This window comes from Plecotus auritus, assembly GCF_963455305.1.
Source record: "Plecotus auritus genome assembly, chromosome: 6".
Classification (NCBI taxonomy): Eukaryota; Metazoa; Chordata; class Mammalia; order Chiroptera; family Vespertilionidae; genus Plecotus; species Plecotus auritus.
The window spans coordinates 106,302,093-106,322,380 of NC_137773.1; the positions used below are offsets into that span (position 1 = coordinate 106,302,093).

At 49.7% G+C, this 20,288-nt stretch overlaps 1 protein-coding gene across 1 annotated transcript in view; it reads right to left on the reverse strand.

Moving 5' to 3' along the window:
- The window catches only part of ADAMTS2 (ADAM metallopeptidase with thrombospondin type 1 motif 2), a 248,372-nt gene that overhangs the window by 112,081 nt on the left and 116,003 nt on the right, over positions 1-20,288 (reverse strand). Inside the window, exon 4 of the mRNA XM_080674404.1 lies at positions 5,729-5,931. Coding sequence (XP_080530530.1) covers positions 5,729-5,931 — 203 coding nt within the window. The remainder of the gene's footprint in view (positions 1-5,728; positions 5,932-20,288) is intronic.

A 20,288-nucleotide genomic window follows, 5' to 3' on the forward strand; every position in this document is an offset into this window, starting at 1 on the left:
AATCACTGGGTGCAAGTGGTAGCTGCCGGCCCCAATTGCTCTTGAGGGCTTCTCCACCTCTCCCTGCTCCTGAGGGGCGACTGGGGCAGCAGCCGCCACTCACACCTGCAGACAGCGCCAGCCCTGCTCCCACCCGCTGCTGGCACCAGCCCCAATTGCTCCATGCCATCAGTGGATGTGAGAGGGGTCGGCGCTGTCAGCGCATGGGAGCAGCAGTGGTGGGAGTGGGATTGCCAGCAGACAGGGGACCAGGGGCCATGGCAGGAGGGACCAGGTGAGGGCGCAGAGGATGGACCGAGACCCGCCTCTGTGCCCACTGCAGCCTCGTGGCCCAAAGTTCCTTTTAAGGTGCACAAATTCATGCACTGGGCCCCTAGTATGGAATGAAAAAAGACCCTGAATAGCTGCAGCAATCCTGAGAGAGAAGAACAAAATTGCAGGAAATCATAATACCAGATATCAAGCTATACTACAAAGCCGCTTTTCTCAAAACTGCCTAGTACTGGCACAAGAACAGACATACAGACCAATGGAACAGAACAGAGACCCCAGAAATCGACCCAAGCCATTATGCTCAATTAATATTTGACAAAGGAGGCAAGAGCATACAATGCAGTCAAGACAGTCTCTTTAATAAATGGTGTTGGGAAAATTGGACGGATACATGCAAAAAAAAAAAAAATGAAACTAGACCACCAACTTACACCATACACAAAAACAAACTCAAAATGGATAAAAGACTTAAACGTAAGATGGGAAACCATAAAAATCTTAGAAGAATCTATAGGCAGCAAAATAGCACACATATGTCGCAGCAATATCTTTACCGATATAGCTCCTAGGACAATGGAAACAAAGGAGAAAATAAACACATGGAGCTACATCAAAATAAAAAGCTTCTGCACAGGAAAATAAACGATCAACAAAACAACAAGGGAGCCCACTGCATGGGAGAACATATTTGCCAATGTTATCTCTGATAAAGGTTTAATCTCCAAAATTTACAGGGATCTCATACAACTTAACAAATGGAAGATAAACAATACAATCAAAAAAATGGGTAAAGGTCCTAAATAGACACTTTTTGAAAGTGGACATACAGAAGGCCAAGAGACATGAAAAAATGCTAAAAGTCACTAATCATCTGAGAGATGCAAATCAAAATGACAATTAGGTACCATCTCACACCTGTCAGAATGTCTATCATCAACAAATCAACAAACGACAAGTGCTGGTGAGGATGTGGGAGAAAAAGGAACCCTCTTGCATTGCTGGTGGGAATGCAGACTGGTGCAGCCACTGTGGAAAACAGTAAGGAGTTTCCTCAAAAAATTGAAAATGGAACTCCCATTTGACCCAGTAATCCCACTTCTAGGAATATATCCAAGAAATCAGGAACACCAATCAGAAAGGATATATGCACCCCTATGTTCATAGCAGTACAATTCACCATAGCTAAGATTTGGAAACAGCCTAAGTGCCCATCAACAGATGAATGAATTAAAACCTGTGGTACATCTACACAATAGAATACTACACTGCTGTAAAAAAGAAGGAACACTTACCATTCGCAACAGCATTGATGGATCTGGAGAGTATTATGCTAAGTGAAATAAGCCAGTTGGAGAAAGATAAATAGCACATGATCTCACTTATTTATGCAATATAATGAACAAGATAAACTGATGAATAAAAATAGATCCAGAGACAGAGAATCATTGAACAGACCATCCAACCTCAGAGGGAAGGTATGAGAGGGTAGGCGTGGGGGTAAGATATCAACCAAAGGACTTGTATGCATGCACATAAGCATAACCAATGGACACAGACAGTGTTGGGGGCGGGGAGGGGTGAGGGTATACAGTGGAAGGTTGGAGTGGCTGAGGAGACGTCAATGGGGGAAAAAGGAGGCATATGTAATACTTTACACAATAAAGGATTAAAAAAATTGCTCTGGTTTTCCCCAGAGCATGTATCCATCCCTGGCTTCAGAGGCATCTGAGCTGGGGGAGAAGAGCCACTGTCTGTGCCTGATCATCCAAGATAACCAGAGGTGTCATGAGCACAGGAGCTGCATCTTAGGCAGGCTTCTTGGGAGCTGCCACAGCAGAGAGCTCGCGAGCAGATGGCAGCTCAGGTGCTGGCACAGCAAGTCTGAAAAATGGTAATTCCCTAAGCACGGGTCAGCAGCAGGCGTGTTCAGGAGTGTTGGCTGCATCCCAGCCTAGGAAGACCATACACAGCGGTGAGCATTTTTCCAAGGAGGAACTGTGAAACAGGACAGTGGCTCCCAGCACACAGGGGAGCCAGGCAGAGGTGAGCTCCTAGTCCTTAGGGCTGGGCCTGGTGGAGACCAGAGAGACTGTGGAAGGTTGGGAGGACCAGGAGTAGGGTGACAGCAGAAGGAGGCCGGCTGTGCAGAGCCATGTGGGAGCAGGGAGCCCACGAGAAGCCCAGCACAAATATGGGGGCCAGGCCTGGAGATCTCGCAGGGCTGGATGGACTACATATCAAACAGGTAGCTGAGGCTCTCTGGCAGCCTTTCCCTGGCATCCTAGCCTCTTCGAGCAGGCTAAGGGCCCCTGGGCCAAGGGGACCAGGCCTCAGCCTGGGTTTTCCAGCAACCTTGTCTATAGCATGTATACCCTAAAAATCAGTGCAAGAGTGCTGGAGGGCAAGCCTGAGGCCCCTTGAGTGTGGCTCTTCCACAAAATACCACAGCCTGGGCGAGTCTATTTTGAAGAAGTAGCGTTAGAAGAAGTTTAAGTTTAAAAAATTTGGCTCTCAAAAGAAATTTCAATCGTTGTACTGTTGATATTTGGCTCTGTTGACTAATGAGTTTGCCGACCACTGCCCTAGAGGCCCCTACCATAGGGACCCACACCAGAGCGTCCTACTCCCAGGGTGGGCCTCCACAGCCTTTTTCAGGGGACATTCTGGGTCCACCCAGGCCTAGTCCCACAGTGTCGACGCTGGGAGCACTCTGCCCTGGCCTTGGCTGTCCTCACAGCTGACCAAATATCTCACTTGGAATGCAGTATGGGCTGGCTGCTACCACATCTGTCCTCCATGTCATTGGTTTTGGATCCAACACAGCCCAGTTACCAGCTCACTTATAAGGAGAGGGAGATGTGCCCTGGCCAGGCCTCCTCAGGCTACTCAGGACACTGGTTGCAGCCTCAGGTGAGCCAGCACCTTCACGGGGTCCAGGCCCCACACTGAGGCTGCCCACACTGCTGTTTAGCACCATGTGCCTGGTCAAGTTCAGAGGAAGTGGACAGCAGGCAGTCCCCTTGTGCGCAATTCTTCTGGGACTGCATTAAATCACCAGTGTGCATATGGAAGCCTCTAGCCACACTGGTGATTTAAATGCTAATGCAAATTAATTACAAATATTAACTTACCCATTAGGATGGCTGTTATCAAAGATAACAAGTGTTGGTGGGAATGTGGAGACGTGGGAACCCTTGGGCCCTATTGGTAGGAATGTAACACGGTGCAGGCACTGTGGAAAAGAGTATAGAGGGTCCTCAAAAAATTAAAAACAGAATTGCTTTATGATCCAGCAATTCCATTTTTAGGTATAGACACAAAAGAACTAAAAGCAGGAACTAGAACAGATAGACACTGTACACCCAGGTGCATAGCAGCTTATTCACAACAGCCAAAAGGTGGAAGCAATCCAAGTGTCCATCAATAGATAAATGGGTACACAATATGTGGTCTGTCTATACAATGGAATCTTATTCAGCCTTAAAAAAAACACAGAAATCCTGACACCTACTACAAGATGCATGAACCTTGAAGACATGTGCTAAGTGAAATAAGCCAGTCACAAAAGGACATATACTGTATGATTCCACTTATATGGGGTCCCTAGAGCAGTAAAATTCATAGAGACAGGCAGCAGAGTGGTGGTTCCCAGGAACTTGGGGGAGAAGAGAATGGGGACAGAAGGGCTCCGTGTGTCTTAGATCAACCCACAGGACTCTCTCCTGGGTGTGCAGCCCTAAATGAGGACACAGAGCCCAGAGGGTATTAATTGTCAGGGTAACACATGCCCCAAGAACCCATTTCATCTCCTACCATCTCCTGCACTCAACGTGGGAGGAGGAGCTCAGATCCCTCCATTGCCCTGTGCCTTGGACAAGCATGTGTCCAATGAACACTCGAATCAGGAAAAAGACACGGCCCAACTACTCTTTCTTAGAGCTCCTCGATGTATCTCCTAAAATCCTTTTTTGTTATGATAAAATTTGTTTCAATTTAAGAATTTTCATATTTCTTATGCTTTTCAAGAAATGAACCCAACCATCCCATTATCCAAAATTGAGGTACAGTTGGATCATGAGGGTGTAAATAAATAAACTGAAGTTAACTGGCAAAACCAAGAGAAAGTTCTAGACTTTCTCCTATAGGCTCATGCCGCAGCAGTTGTATGTGACAGAGGGATCCACCAGACCAAGGCAGATTCGTTCCACCAGCCTCAGGAAGAATTCACCTGGGATACTCCCAACTTCCAAGTCCTTGGCATACTTCTCAAGGATAATTCTAGATGTGCTGTTGATGAATTAAGTACTGTTACCATCATGATAGCAAAACCACATTTTATTTAGTAACTGGACTGTTCACCTCCCCATTATCTCATTTAATCTTCACCCTGAAATGGAAATTATCAATCCATTTTAAAGATGAGGAAACCAAGGCTCATAAGAGTGGGGTACACGGCCCCACTGCTTTCCAATTCCCCAGCTTTGGGCTTCCCTGCCCACCTCCAGCCCCCTGCAAGCGCCTGCTCCTTCCATAAATCTGTCCTTCCCACCAAGGTCCTACACACAGGATGAACCCTGCTCCTCCCTCCCACCCTAGCTCTCCCGACTGCGCTCAGCTGAGCTTAACGCTGCCCCTAGGGCTTGCATTTTGGAGACTGGATGCCTCACATCCTCAAGATGACCCTGACCAAGCATCAAGCAATGAGGGGAAGGCTCTCCCATACCAGACAGGGAAGAGGCAGGACTGCGCCCTCTGCTGGCCGATTAGGTAGCATCCCCGTGCCTCCTGGGGTGGGGTGTGGGGACTGTAATGTGGGGGCAACTCCTTAATCTCTCCTGTTGGGTAAACAAGGGGGTGACACCTTAATCTCTCTGTAATTGGGTAGACAAGGGGCAAGTGCCTCATCATGCCCCAGAAGGCACATGTGGCACACAAACACCCCATTACATAGCACAGCTTCGCAGGGAGAAACGGATCCCCTCTTCAAGCTTCCATTCCTCTGCCTACTCTAGGAGAAGCCTGGATGGGTGTTAGTCTGTCTGTCCCCTTGGGGAACACACACCGATATCCCTTTTTTATTGCTTTACGTTTTACTTTTAGGTTACCTTTATGTAAAGTGAAGTTATTTCCTTTGTAAATAATTTTAAGTTTTAAAAAATCAGTTCATTTATAGGAAAATACACAGTCCAGGCACAGTGCAGTGTGGCAAAAATAAAGAAAACGGAGACAAATGACTGGCGTTTGGGGAAATGGCCTCAGTGTGTAAACAACCTTGCCAAGTCAGAATATGCCCCACTGACAGATGAGAAAACTCAGGTTCAGCATGGCTGATGGGAAGGTTACATTTTCTCACCTGTGGACCCAGAGCGCTTCCCTGAAGCCACATCACTCATCCCTAGATCCACTAGGAAACCACAGGTGCCCACCTGCACCTCCCTCACCCCGCCCCACTTACAATGTTCATGAGTGTGAGCAGGTACTTCTGCACGTGCTCCTTCCCGTGGAACTGGACCACAGAGTCATCCACACCCAGCAGGACCTCGATGTTGTAGTCATCATCGGCAGCATGTCTGCGTGTCCTGCGCCTTGAGCTGTTGATCCGTTCCTCCAGGATGCCCAGGGTACGGCTGAGGCTGTCCAGGCTGCCAAGGGAGGCCCCTGAAAAGACAGAGGGCATAGTGTGCAGCTGCAGCCGGGCTCACCAGGGACGCAGCAGGACAAATTCGGCACCTGCCTGGCACCAGCTTGGCCATCACCTTGTTGCAAACTTACATTCTTGTCCCATTTTACAAAATCACAAACTGAATTTCAGAGATGGCAATATGATGTGCCAAGTCAGTTCAAACTCAGCAGTATACAGATCAACTCCTTGGCCATTGCAGAGCCCTGGTCTGGCACCCAGTGACAGAGAGGCCAGGAAGCTGGGCTCCCCAGCCAGGAGTTGGTTAAGGGTGGCAGAGCCAGATTCTTTCACCCATTCACACACTCAGCACTTGAGAAGGGTTGCCCAGGTGCCAAAGGACTGGTGTCCCAAGTGTGGCCACCCTTGTTATTTTTTAAATATGTTTTTATTGATTTCAGAGAGAGGAAGATGAGAAGGAGAGAGCTAGGAACATCAATGATGAGAGAGATTCATTGATGAGCTGCCTCCTGCACACCTCCTACTAGGGACCGAGCCCACAACCCGGGCATGCATGTGTCCAAACGGGAATCGAGCTAGTGACCTCCTGGTTCATGGGCTAACCCTCAACCATTGAGCAACACTGGCTGGGCAAGGCCACCCCTGGAGAAACTGAGGTCCAGCCTAGGTCGTGAATGTCCCACAGTGTCTTCTCAGGCCTCCCTTTCAGAACTGCCGGCTCAGTCCTCCACTGAAGCAAGGCCCCTCACTCTGGGCCAGGTCCACCCATCCCACTCCATGGTTAAGACCTCCCATAAGCACCCTTCCCCAGGTGAACAGTGTATGGCTGGTCCCAAGCCAAGGAGATGGGTGGTTGCCTAAATTAACCGTGCAGGGACCAGGACAAGACCTCATTGACAGCTCCCTCACAGTCTTCTGGGCCAGGCTCTCACCTCCAGACCCCACAGGTTTGACACCTGGCCTGGGCTGGGGGAGTAGGGCCTAAGGGGCCTCAGCTGAGGGGCCCAGGGCCCCAGGATGTTATTTCAGCATCTGAACAGCTGTAGCTGCCAGTTCAGTTCCCTTCGCCGTTCCCACTGGGCTTGGGTCCGCCCTGGACTGTTCCCTGACCCCAGGGTCCTGCTTCTCCTTGGAATTCCCTGAGTGAGAGGGAAGGGTTTTCAGAGACTCCTGCCTTTGGAGGGACCTTGGACCTCAGGTCATTGTGACATCACCAACCAAGGGGGTGGTGTCCTTGCCCTGTGGGCCCTGAAGGTGAAGGTGGTGCTGAGAGCCCAGCTCAGCTTTCAGTACCCCTGAATAGCACCCCTCTTAAGGGTCTTCCAGAAAAGTCTTCTCACTTGGCCTCAAAGCCTTTTGTCTGCTGCCTCCTCCATGCGGGAACAGGACTCCCCGCACGTCACAGTGCTGCGTGACAGGGCTTCTGAAAGCAGTATGGCCACTCATGGACAAGTTGGGCAGCCTGCCGCTGGGTGGGTCCTGTTCCACCACTCAGCCCTGCACAGACATCACTCACGCAGTGCAGGCAACAGGCATTTTTGGGGTGCATAACTGTCCCCATTTTATAGACAGGAGGGCTGATGGAACCCCCTGCATGGATGACTTTCAGCCAGGAGCTTTCTCCTTTACACCTGCTGTCTGTTAGCTTTGAGGCACAAACCTGCAACTAGGTCACAGCACAGAGACCAAGCAGAGAAAGTGGACTCTATGGTGTTCTAAGAAAAAGTGTGTTGCAGGAGATACAGGAGGAGCAGCGTGTGGAGTCAGTCAGGTCAGGAGTGAGTAGCATCTTGCATTCCTGTATGTCCTGGGGTTCTTGTGTCCCCCCCTCCCCACCCTGCAGGCCCCTGCGCACTGGGTATATGCACACACACATGCACGCGGCCAGGGCAGCTCTGGGGAGGCAGGCGTGCAGCATCCCCCTGCAGAGCCAGTGCCCCGCTGGGCTTCTTGGAGATGATTCAGAAACATCCTTGTTGCTCCCAGAGGACAGATCGGTGACTTAAATCTGATGGGGGTTTGAGGAATTGCTATTCTATTTTTACACATTTATTTCTTTGCATTTCTAACAAGCAGGGACAGCTCACCTTCAGAACCACCTTGGGAAGCACAAAAATAGTAATAATCCATGAAACTCTCCCCTGGGGAAGAGGCTGGATGTTGTCATCTGCCCCTGTGGAGCCAGGGGTCACTGACGGGTGGTCCCTGGGCAAAACCAGCCCAGGAAGGCACTTGTTAAGGCCACGCGGTATTTTAAAAATACCTTACTTGGTTGACAGTATTTAAAAATTGGGAAATTTATTGTTAAACAAAATCTAGAATAGCCAGTTTCTCTGGGGAATTACAAGATGGGATCATGGGACAGGTGGGTGGTTACCATGTCAACACTAGGCTGTAGAGTAATGATCACACCTGGAGACAGGACACACAGGACCACGTCTCCAGGCCACCTGGCCTGCTGCCCTCCTGGCCCCCTAACCCAAGGAGTCACATACAGGTCAGTGACCACTGGGGGCGTGGTGGGGGGGCAATGGGGCTGCCATTGGGGCAGAGCTGTCTGAGCCAGATCTTATAGCTGCTTTTGCCAAACAAGCACGGTTTTTAATTATGTTACAGGTCCATCAAAAACAATGCTTTCTAAATATTCATTAGATGTTATAATTATTATTTTAGTCATGATTATTTTGGGGGTAAGTTGAACCTAATGTTCTAGGACACCCCAATCCCCAAAGGCCCAGCCCCTGTAGAGATGTCCCAAAGTGGAGGTCAAGGTACAGACCAGGAGAGGAAGGCAGGGCCCCTCAGGCCTCCTGGCAAGTGACAACCCCATCCTGCCATCCAGACCCTGGAAGCCCCAGTGGTGTGCAGGCCCGGAAGGGTATAGGGAGCAGCCCCAAGGTGATTAGTGTCTGCCAAGCATCCGGCCACGTGAGCACTGATGGAACCCATCAGCTGTCAATGTTGGATGCCTCTTCAGTTTCCCTATCGTGGGATTGATCCTGAAGCCTAAGCCATGCAGAGACCCCAACCATAGCCCGATCCTAGGAGGCCTGTCCCTCAAGCTGAATCCTGCTGTAAGGAACTCAAGCCAGAGACAGGCTTCTGCCCAGCCCTGGGTGGGAGACCATGGGATTCCCTGACACCAACTCCGTCCTTCGAGGCCGCCTACCTGTACTGATAGCCTACCTGGCCTAAAGGCCTCTGCTCCTCCTGGTCCCTGGGGGCCGGGGAGGGCCCTCATCCACTCTCCCCTCCTCCCCGGAGCTCCTGCAGCTCACAGGCAGCCTGCTAAGCAGGTGGCATGCGCTCGCCCAGCCCTTTGGCTCCAGCCCTCATTACTGGCCCAGGCCCAGGCCCAGGCCCAGACAACTAACTGTCCGTGTTGCCCATCTCCTACTGTCCCTGTGCATAGCCTCCCCCTGCCATGAGGAGAAGTCACCAGTCCTCCTTCCAGCTGTTTGTGGCAGATGGAGAAGACTTGGCCCCTGAGCAGAGGCTCCCCTACCTTTCCAGTGGGTAACCGTAGGGATTTAATTTCCTGGCATTCCCTGTTTTGAGAGACCTTCCTGGAAGGCAGCTGGGACTATTTTCCTCATGTCTCAGGAGGCAGTCCCCGTTTCTTTGTTTTTTGTTTTTGTTTTTGTTTTAAAATACATTTTTAAATTGATTTTAGAGAGGAAGGGAGAGGGAGATAGAAACATCAGTGATGAGAGAGAATCATTGATCAGCTGCCTCCTGGACACACCCCACTGGGGATTGAGCCTGCAACCCGCGCATGTGCCCTGACTCGGAATTGAACTATGACTTCCTGGTTCATAGGTTGATGCCCAACCACTGAGCCACGCCCCCCAGGCTGTCTTTCCTGCTTTGGATGGGGTCTTGCATGCCTCAGTTTCCCCAGTGCCCCACAGGTAATTAACTGCAGGGCTGTGAGGAGCCAGGCAAAGATGCAATAGGAGAAAACGCAGGGAGAGTCAGGTTGTCCATTTGGGAGCTGAGAGCTGGGCTGGAAGGAGAGGTACATGAGCAGGGCCACTGGGTGGGGGAGCAGAAACTAACCTGAGGTAACTGGTAGAGGAACAGAAGCCGGCACAAAAGCAAGCTGTAAGTCACTCACAGACATAACTAAAACCCTGGCTGGTTTGGCTCAGTGGACAGAGTATAGGCCTGTGGACTGAAGAGTCCGGGTTCGATTCCAGTCAGGGGCACATGCCCGGGTTGTGGGCTCGATCCCCAGTGGGGGTGTGCAGGAGGCAGCTGATCCACGATGCTCTCTCATCATTGATATTTCTATCTCTCTCTCCCTCTCCTTTCCTCTCTGAAATCAATAAATATATATTTTTAAAAAGTCACTCACAGACATAACTAAAGAAAATGATGCAGGAGGAGTTAACACAAATGGTGTGATGAGAGGTACCATGTAACTGCCAATAAAAAGAAACCAGGTGTAACAAAATTTATGAGATAAAATATAATCCAAGGTATTAAAGGGACCAGCTGATAAATAATTCATTGAGAAGATGTAAACGGTACGAAACAATGCACCTGGTAGAGCGTCAATCTGATACAAGGAGAAATAGACATGCCAGAGTTCTAGGTGCATTTTAATACATCTATTCCAGAAAACAACGGATCAATTAGATGAAAGGCAAGGTGGGGCTGGAGAGGATTTGAATTACTAAAATGAATTAATGTTTAAGCCCAATAATCAGAAAACGTGCCCTTTTTAAGTACACATGGAAAAAAGCCCCAAGTTCTTTTACACATTAGGACAAAAAGAAAATTAAGAATTGTGTCTTCAGTCACTACCAGGACAAAATCAGAGAAAAAAAGGAAGGCCCTCAAACCCTAAACAACAAAAATTAAAAACAGACTTCTAACAAGCCTAGACTAAATAAATAGAAAATATAAATTCTAATAATTGGCTCAAGTACAAAACCTGAATAAACCTCAGAAGAAATTGCAAAAGTAGTAAAAAAAAACAAAAACCCAAAAACAAAAACCAAATCAAACCCAGGTTTTATGAGAGTTTTATCAAAGCCACAAGGAATCAACATTTCTCATTGTACACCCAATGTTTCCTGGTACAATACCTTTCACATATATAGCAATAACCATCTAGGAAACAGAATGGAAAAAAGGGCTTATCAATTATAGCAACAAAGCCCACAAACTATCTAGAAAGAAACAAAAAGAATGAAAGTACAAAGACCACACAAAGCATAACATAGCACAGGCTAAAACTCCAAAAAACCACATGGAGACACACACACTCTGCTGGATCACAAGCGGATTCTCCTCCAAATTAATCTATACATTTAACACAATCTTCACCAAAGACTTGCTGAAATCTAACAAAATAATTCCAAAATTCAACAGGAGGATGACATTTAATACAATAGCCAGAGATATATTGAAAAAGGACAGTGATGAGGGGGTACTTCCCTTGCAAACAGAACATATTACAAAATGTCATTAATTAGAAACTAGTGGCACCGTGCCATGGAAGACAGGGCAATGGAACTGAATGCAAAGTCCAAAAACAAAGTGTAAGCATAAGAGATGCTTCTGAGTACAAATGGCAGATTGAACACAGACATCCAATTCAGCTCCCTCTTGGCACCCATGACACCTTTAGTAAAGGGATTAAAAAAAAAATCACAAGCCTACAAGGACATGGAAAGCAAGAGAAGAAAATAACAGAACTGTTAGAGGTTGGACAGCATATGACCATGTGGTCATAGACTTCATATATCTGAGAAAGTTGGATCCCAACCTGGCCATGAAGAGAGCCAGGACTCTACACAGTAGAATCCTCAAAAAAGCACCAAGTTCTTCTGCAATTGGGAGTGCAGGGCAGATTGGCAGAAGTAGGACTAGTTGATAGCTATCCCGCCCCCCACCCCCCCATCCTGTGCCCCAGTGATAGCCGCAGTAATAACACTGCATTGTTCTGGAAGCTTATTCTCTCTTGAAAAGGTGGAGGGGGGAGTCTCTGGGCTGCAGGCACCAGCTGTAGTTGAGAGCATAGGTACAATGCTACAAACAGGAGGACTGAAAGAAGGCTGAGACACCAGCCTGCTTCCACCATTTGACCCCTGCAATGCTGATCCTCAGGCCTTTATCTCTCAGACAGGACAGTGGGAAGGATCTTGTCTAGTGAATCTGACTAACCAAAGACTGAAAGGCAGAATCAATGTCCACGGTTCCCCCAACCTACAAGATTCACCTCTTCTGCTGCCCAACATTATGCATGAGCAGCCCATCAAGCATCACCCACTTTCATGGGGGAGCCCCAGGCTTGGCAGATGGAGAGCAAGTTAAAGCAAAATAGCCAAAAAGAGGAAAACGGAAGAAATAGAGTGCACAGGAAGGTGGGGCAACCTGTCATTAGTAAGCTCTGAAAGTATTACATCCATTAAACAAGAACAGGATGAGGGCAATTAAAAGGCTTCTTGGAAACTAAAAGAGCTTCAGCAGAAATGGTAAACTCAGTGGAAGGACTGGGTTGATAAAGCTGAAAAACCCCAGAAAGTAAAAAGTAAGACAGAGAGCTGAGCAATCAGGAAAGAAGATAAGAAAATTAGAAGATCAGATTCGAGGTATATCATCCATTTAATAGAAGCTCTATAAAGACAGGAAGGAAAAAACAGAAAGGAAGGAATTAATAAAATAATTCAGAAAAGTTTCACACAAGTGGAAAGTGTTCCCAGACTGAAAGAGCCCAGCTAGTACCCTACACAGTCGATAAAAACAGACCCACACCATGGCACATCATCATGAAATTTCAAAACACAGAGAAGATTCTATAGACTTTCACAGAGGACAAGATGGGGCTGAGGGAGGCAGTTACTGAACAGGTCACAAAGGATTAGAGTCAGCATGCTTCAGACTCCCCCAAAGCAGCAAAACAATAGAGCAAAGACCTCAAAATTCTAAAGGAAAACTTTCTCAACTGGAATGCTATATCCAAACAAAGTCTCAGTCAAGTATGAAAGTGGAATAAAGACATTGCCAGACATATAAGTTCTCAAAAGTTTTACCTGTCTAGCACTGCTTCTGAAGAAGCTACTGAAGGATGTACTCCTTCAAAACAAAAGAGGCAACCAAGAAGGTAGAACAGAGAGACAGAAAGCAGGAGAGCAACAGGAGTGGAGGAGGATCCTTTGGCGGAGGGTGAAAGGTGAACCCAGGATTTCAGCCCTGCACCAGATTGGAGGGCAACTGACCACACTGCAGCAGTGTCACCCCAGAGGCAGACTATCACCGCCACAACCCCCACAGCCATCGGGTCAGCTTCTCAACCTGAGGACAGATGCCCAGGAGAACCTGGCCCAGATTCTCAGCAGTACTTGGCTTGTGACCATGTGCTGATGAGAGTCTCTCTCCTTGTGCTGTGCTGAGGACACACATGTCACTCACAAAAGTTCTCAATTCTCCCTGGGAGCTGGAGATGGGCCAGGGTAGGTGCAGGAGCAGGGAGTACAGAGCAGCCCACTCCCTCTGACTACCCTCCTGCTGCATATCAAGTGCCTGGTCCACATGGCTATGTGCCCGATGGTGGAGAAATGTGTTCCCCAAGACTCACTCATGACCTTGCTCATGACTTCCCCACAAGTGGCTTGTCACCTCCCAGAGAAGTGGAAATGGACCACAACTCTGCTCACCTCCTCCTGTAGCCTCTGTCCAGTGGGGACAGCGCTGCCCTCTCCTTGTACTGCTGGTGTGTGCTTGCTCTCTGTTTTAATATTAATGTCCTTTGACATTAATTTATATGTAAATTTTAAATAGCTGATCAAATAATAAAATAGTAAATAAAGTTGGTAAATGATAAGGTAGCAATTCAAAACTGGGTGATTTGGCAAATAGTAGAAGTGGAGCAGGTATGGACATTGGGGTGAGCTGATAGTACTTAATTATGTACAAGAGCACATGATAGCCCAGAATTTCCACTTTTGGATCTAGGTCCTAAAGACATAGGATGTCTATAAGCTCTCCTAGTCCCCTCTTCAAACCAACCTTGCTTTGTGAGCCATTTCCACTCTTCTGGATGGGGTGTGCAGACAGGCATGCTTGTACAGGTCCCTAAACAGCTGCTGCTTGTGACAGCATGGCTTGGATAGGTTGAGGGAGCTGGAGGTAACCTGGGTGTCATCAGTAGGGGAGCAGAGAGGCTAAATTCGGTGGGTGCATGCCATCCAGCTAGGAAGAGGTTAGAAGGGTGACCCACACATAGATGAATAGATCTTAAAAACAGAGTGCCGAGTGCAAAAAGTAAGAAACATAATGAGATATAAAATGCAGCACAGGTTATGTCCATTAAAAACACACACTCAAGAAGCAACACTGGTTTTGCAAAAATATACACTGACAAAAGGATACACTTGGACCTCAAAATGGTTATTCACTGCAGGAGAAAGGGGAGGAGAGAAAGTGGGTGGTAGAGATTAAGTGGTTTCTTCTTATTATTTGTAATATTCACCCAGGGACATGTTTTTATTGATTTTAGAGAGAGAGAGAGGAAGGGAGAGGGAGAGAGAGAGAAACATCCATGTGTGAGAGAAACATCAATCAGTTTCCTTCCATACATGCCCCAATTAGGGATCTACTGGGGATGGAACCCCCAACCTGGGTATGTGTCCTGACTGGGAATCGAACTCATGACTCTTTGATGCACAGGATGACGATCCAACCAACTGAGCCACCCTGGCCATGGCAAGTGTTTTCTTCTTTTAATGGTGTTGGTCAACAGCTTAGATGGAGAAGGGAATGATCAAATCCTGTCTCACATCTTAAGCAAAAACAAATTCTAGGTACATTGGGGGCCTGGGATGATGAAAATGAAGTCACATAAGTGCTTTTTTATGATCTTCGTGTTGGGCAGGCTTTGGACTCCAAGGCCAGTGCACCTCCTGCCCCCTACAAGCCCCCGTAACTACTCCCTGCCAGTGTTTCATTCTGCAAGACCTATGATCTGCTGCCCCGCCCCCCCCCCCCCCCCCACCATCAAGCATGTGGATGACCACATACAACCACCCTGTGAAGAAGAGAGCGTGAGACTTAGGGAACTAGACTGAGGCCATGTGGATAGAGCACCAGCCAAGCTCTCCTACAACCTCTGCAGGCCCCTGCAAAGTAGCAGGCCAGGCCCGAGGTGTATCATCCATTTAACAAAAGCTCCAGGGAGACCTAAGTCCTAGGCGCCAGAAGCCTTGAGGAGCATGCTGCACCCCAGCCTGGGGAGGTAATCTGGAGGAAAGCCATCCCTCCATTTGTTAACAACCAGGAGACAATCCCTCTGTGACTGCAAATTCCCCTAAAGATGATCATTAAGATAAAATATGTTTATGTAAAAGCATAATCAGGACACGGCAGAAGCCCTTTTTGGAGGCAGGCAGGCTCTTAGGCTCTGGGAAACAGAAAGCAGACTCAGCCCCGCAGGGGCCATCACCACAGGCCCCTTTGGTGAGCTTTATTAAAAGAAGCTCATTAGGTTTATTTCATTTAGCCCTTTATAACTTTATTATAGAATTGGAATTACTTTTTCTCAGTGCAGGCAGACATAGCTCATCCAGTGTGGGAGTGGAGTGAGGGAAAGGGGAGAGGGCTCTTTGGGCCACATATGTAACAGTTGTACTGAATCTCAGACAAGAGCTGGAAGGCCATATTACCTTGATTCCCAAGCCTGCTTATCTTGCCAGCACTTCAGGCTCTGATGTTCTCCTCACTCCAGATACATCCCTGGGAAGTAAGGGGAACTATGTGATGCCACTGTGGCCCAGAAGGTGTTGAGGCCACTGACATTGGGCCCAAGGCAGCTGGGCCATGCTGAATGACCAGGGCTCTCATGGCCCCTCCTGGGCTCCATGCAACAGGGCTTGGAGTCCGTGGTCTACAGCCCTTACACAGCATCCCAGCACCCTACCCTGCTGCCCTGCCCTTCGACAGCAGCCAAATGGCCTAGACTCCTCCCGACCTGTCCACTGTCCTCCACCCCTTATACCCCCCTCCGCTGGCTTCTGAAGACCACCTTCCCCCAGGAAGAGCACCTTCAGCAACCAGGTCCCTTGGGGTTGGGGAGGGCAGAGCAGAGTGCACAGGTGAGTCTGGCCCAGCCAAACTCCTAGCCAATACAGGGCAGGTCATTGAGGCCAGGCAGCCTCCAAGGCACCTCTGTGGCCATCAGCAGGGAAGGTGTGCTGGTCCCCAGTTGCCTCCTCGCTGCTGCTCCCCAGCATGCAGCAGCCAGATGGCTGTATACAATGTGAGATTGGCAGATTGTTTAATGCAAATATTTACTGTGAACTTCAGAACAAAACACAGACACCTAATGGTCCCAACAGAAGGTAGGATTCCCTAGGATTTCATTTTGGAGGTGGGAGAAGTAGGAAGCTGCCACTGGGTGATGACAGCCAACATCCATGCACAGCTGATACCTGCATGCCAGGACAGGATCCCCATCACCAACCCTGAACACACACTGGAGCCCTAGATTTAGACATCCAGCAGCCTCCTGGGCATTGATCCCCACTGAGTTGATGTGGAAGGCCCTCAAGCACCCCATAGTCAGAATTAAGGACTGAATGTCTCCTCTGCTCAAGCCTAAACCTACAGCTGTACCATTCATCTTGGGGCCTGGCATCTGTGTCCATGTAGACCCACCCCAGGAAGAAGGTCCTGCTTCTTCCCCAACCACAAAGTCGGCATGCCCCTCACCATAAGGGTCTCTGAACCTGGCCCCCATCCTCTCTGCCTTTGCCCTAGATCAAGCTCCACCAGAAACCAGATCCTATGAATCCACATTCCAAGGTACTTTTCTCCAGTTGCCAGCCTCAATTTCCCCTACTGGTCCTTCATGTTCTCAGATGTTGAGCAGTGCAGCATACCAGGTGGGCAAGGGCACTGCAGGATATGGGTCCTGTGCTTTGGGAGGGACCTGATGTTAATAAGTGCAGGAGGTATGGGATGCTGCCCAGCTCTGCACAAGGCCCTCCCTTGCCAGGCCATACAGAGATGCATAGATGCTCAGCAGCCTGCCTGCACTCCCAACCCCAGCCTAGAGCTGGACTGTCCCCAGTTCCCCCCAAACTTTCTGCATCCTTCCTGACCCCTCCTAGAGCCTGGACACACAGAGGTGCTAGAGCCAGGACACATGGCTCCTCTGGGCTGATGCTGGGACTCAGAGTGGCACTGTAGCATGGGCCACACTGTCCCACCAAGCCACCTTCCCTGAAGGGAGAATTCTAGACCTCCTCATTATCAGCAAGAGAGGAAAAAGCACCCTCTGTTGACAATAAAAATGACCTTGGTCACATGGGGCGTGGGGCTTTACAGATTTTCCAGGGAACAGGAATGGACTCCCTCTCATGCAGATGGAGAGACGAGCCCCAGAAGGTCACGCTCTGCCCAGGACCTCCCAGCAGCCAGGCACAGCAGTAAGGTGTCTGCCTCTGGAACCCAGCTGTGCCTAATGCACCCTAGCCCCTGAGTCTCCGACAAGCCAGGGCAAGGACGGAGGGGAGAAGCAGGGAGAGTTTGTGGCAGCATTAAGAAGCCTAAGCTGCTTGGCACCCTGAAGGGCCTCTCGACGTGTATTGCTGGTGGCTTGCTATAAACTGGACTTTCAGATGCTCTAAATGCTGTGTGTGCTGCACTATAGGAGGTGGACCCCAGGGGTCCATTTTCAGGGCCACTGCACCACGGTGCCCTGCATAGCTCCAGAGATGGGGTGACCTTCATATGGCCTCTGCAAGTACATGCATGCTCTGGGGGTACACATGCACGGGCCCTTCCACCTCAAACCGTGCTGTGGACCTTGCAGGAGGATAGGAAGGTCCCAAAGGTCTGAGGGGCAGAGAGCTCTGACAGGACAGATGGCCCGTTGCCTACTGTTCTTTGTGTCTATCCCTGTCCAAAGCCAGACCAAGGAGCAGAAGTGACCAAGACTGCCCCTATACCCCATGCCTGGGGTCAGAAGGGCAGAGGGGTGACCCTGGGGCACTGGAGTTTTTTGACTGACATTTGGGGACACCCATGGGACTCTCCTATGCCCCACTGCCTCTGGGGAGACATCTGGAGGGGCAGGCACCTTAGATGAGCCCAGAGAACAGCTCCACATGCTTATCCCTTCCAAGGTCCTCTTACCTGAGTCCTGCCGGCCCAGGAACCTGGCAAGTGTCAGAAACACTCTGACCCTCCCGCGTCCTTCCTGTCGGGCAAGGAATGTGTGCTGAGCTTCTCCTCTCAGACCCACCTCTCCCAGGGGTAAAGCCCACGGTGCAGATGGGGGCAGTGCTGGGAGGCCATGCCCATAGCATCCAGTCCTGAAGGCACAGCTTATCTTCTGGTGTGAGCTCAGTGGCTTCAGAAGCTGGGGGGGGGGGGGAGGGAGGGTGGGGAGCACTGATTAGCCCTGATGGACCTCACAATCCCTTTCCATGATGTTTCCTGCCTTAGAAAGACCACGCCTGCAGTCACTGAGGAGGAAGTGAGGGAACCCCCTGCTCCCGAGAGACTGGAGCTGCCAGGCTTCCACAGTGGCCACTGAGGCAGACACGCTGTGCTCCCCACATAGCACCGAGCCCCCTGTCAGACCATGGTGCTGCTGGGGTTTAATGGGATCAGCTCCATTTTGAGAAGGGAGGAAATGAAAAATCAGAGCAAATGCTGAATTCTTATAAGTTTAATCCATGAGGCCACATCACATGGGCTAAATGCACCCCACACCTGGATCCCTTGGCCACCAAGGGCAGCCCTTGCAGAAAGGATGGTGCAGGGTAAGGTCCCCAGGCCCCTGGCTGCCCTGGACACTGCAAGGGCTCCAGGGGACAGGATGGGTAGCTGAGCGGGCAGAGACTAGAAGCTTCACATCATACTCTCCTGTCAAAGGCCTGGGTTTCATTCCTGGTTAGAAGCAGATACACCCTGGTCAGGTCTCTGCTCATCAGCTCCTGGACTACAGTGCTCCTGCCTGGCCCTGCAAGGGTGCCAGGCCGGCAGCGCGATGAGTGCTGTGGATCATACAGCACATGCTCATATACATGCACACATGCTTATTCACACACACACTCAGCAGTGAATTCATGAAAGATGGAGCCCCCTTTTAAGCCTCTGCAGGTGCCCGAGACACCTGTGTGGACCTTGGCAAAAATAAATCAGTAAATGGGGCCAAAACCAACCCCGGGATGTATGGACACCACTGTTACCCTTATGGTACTTATGAGCAAACCGAGGCTGGGAGGGAGCAGCTGCAGGTGTGGAAGCAGCCACAGTGAACACTTGCTGGGCACAAACAGTCCTGGGCAGCGTGTGAAGGTGCATGTGCTTCCTTCCAGACCATTGTCTAGAGGGTGGAAGAGGGGGCAGCCAAGCCCAGGTGGCTGTGAGGGTGGGGCAGGTGGGTACTGCACATTTGTGCCAGCCTGGCGTGCGGTGGGTGCTTCTTTCTGCTACTGACCTTCTCCCTTCTCCTGGGAGAGCCGTTGCCATGGCTCCCAGCACATCCTGGCAATCTGCAGATACCACCTGACAACATGCTGCTGGCCCAAGCCACAAGCTATACATCATGCTAAAGTGACCCTCATGGGGGTATCCCTGATCCCTGGGTTCCCTGCTATGCCAGCCATAGGATTCAGTGCCTGCAGGGCTGGTGTGTGGTTAGACAGGGTATGTCTCACGATGACCCCCTTTCTTTCTTTGACCCAAACACACCTTGTTTACTACTGAACACAGAAAAATGGTCTGTATTTTCAAAAAGAAATATGTTCTCTCATTTTTCCTTGAAACATGGGCTCCTCTTGGCTTATCTTTTATTTTTTACTCTTAACTGAGAAATAGTTTGCTCCCATAAGAAAAGTCATATGGAAGTGTGTTAGGTCCTAGGGGCCACCAGGGAGAGCTGAAGCCTAAGGTGGGCAGCAGTGACGTGGAGAGTGGACAGGCCCATGTAGCAGGGCCTTATCTTTGGAAAGAAGTCTCAAATCTGGATTGCATGTGAGGTCTCTGATCTTTAGACACCAGAAAGCAATTTTTAAATAATGTAAACACAGTGCTTCCCGAGGGAACGAGCCAAAGGTGAGCTCCTGGGTCAGTCTGCCTCAGTGCCATTCCCCGTCTGCCCAGTGTCCCAACGCCCTCCTCCAACCTGTGGGGGACCCTGTGGAACAGCAGGTTCTCAGGAACAAGGGGGAGCTGCCTCGTAGCCTGCAGCCCCACAATGGCTGAACCTTTCCTGGCCGAAGCTCATGCCCGCTGTGTACTGACTCCCTTTCTTCTGAAGCCAGCTCCCGTGAGACCCCAGTGAATGCCTGCTGGTTATCCACTCCACCACACTCAGTGTGCTCCAGGCTTCTTCTCTCTCAGGGGTCTCTGCTCA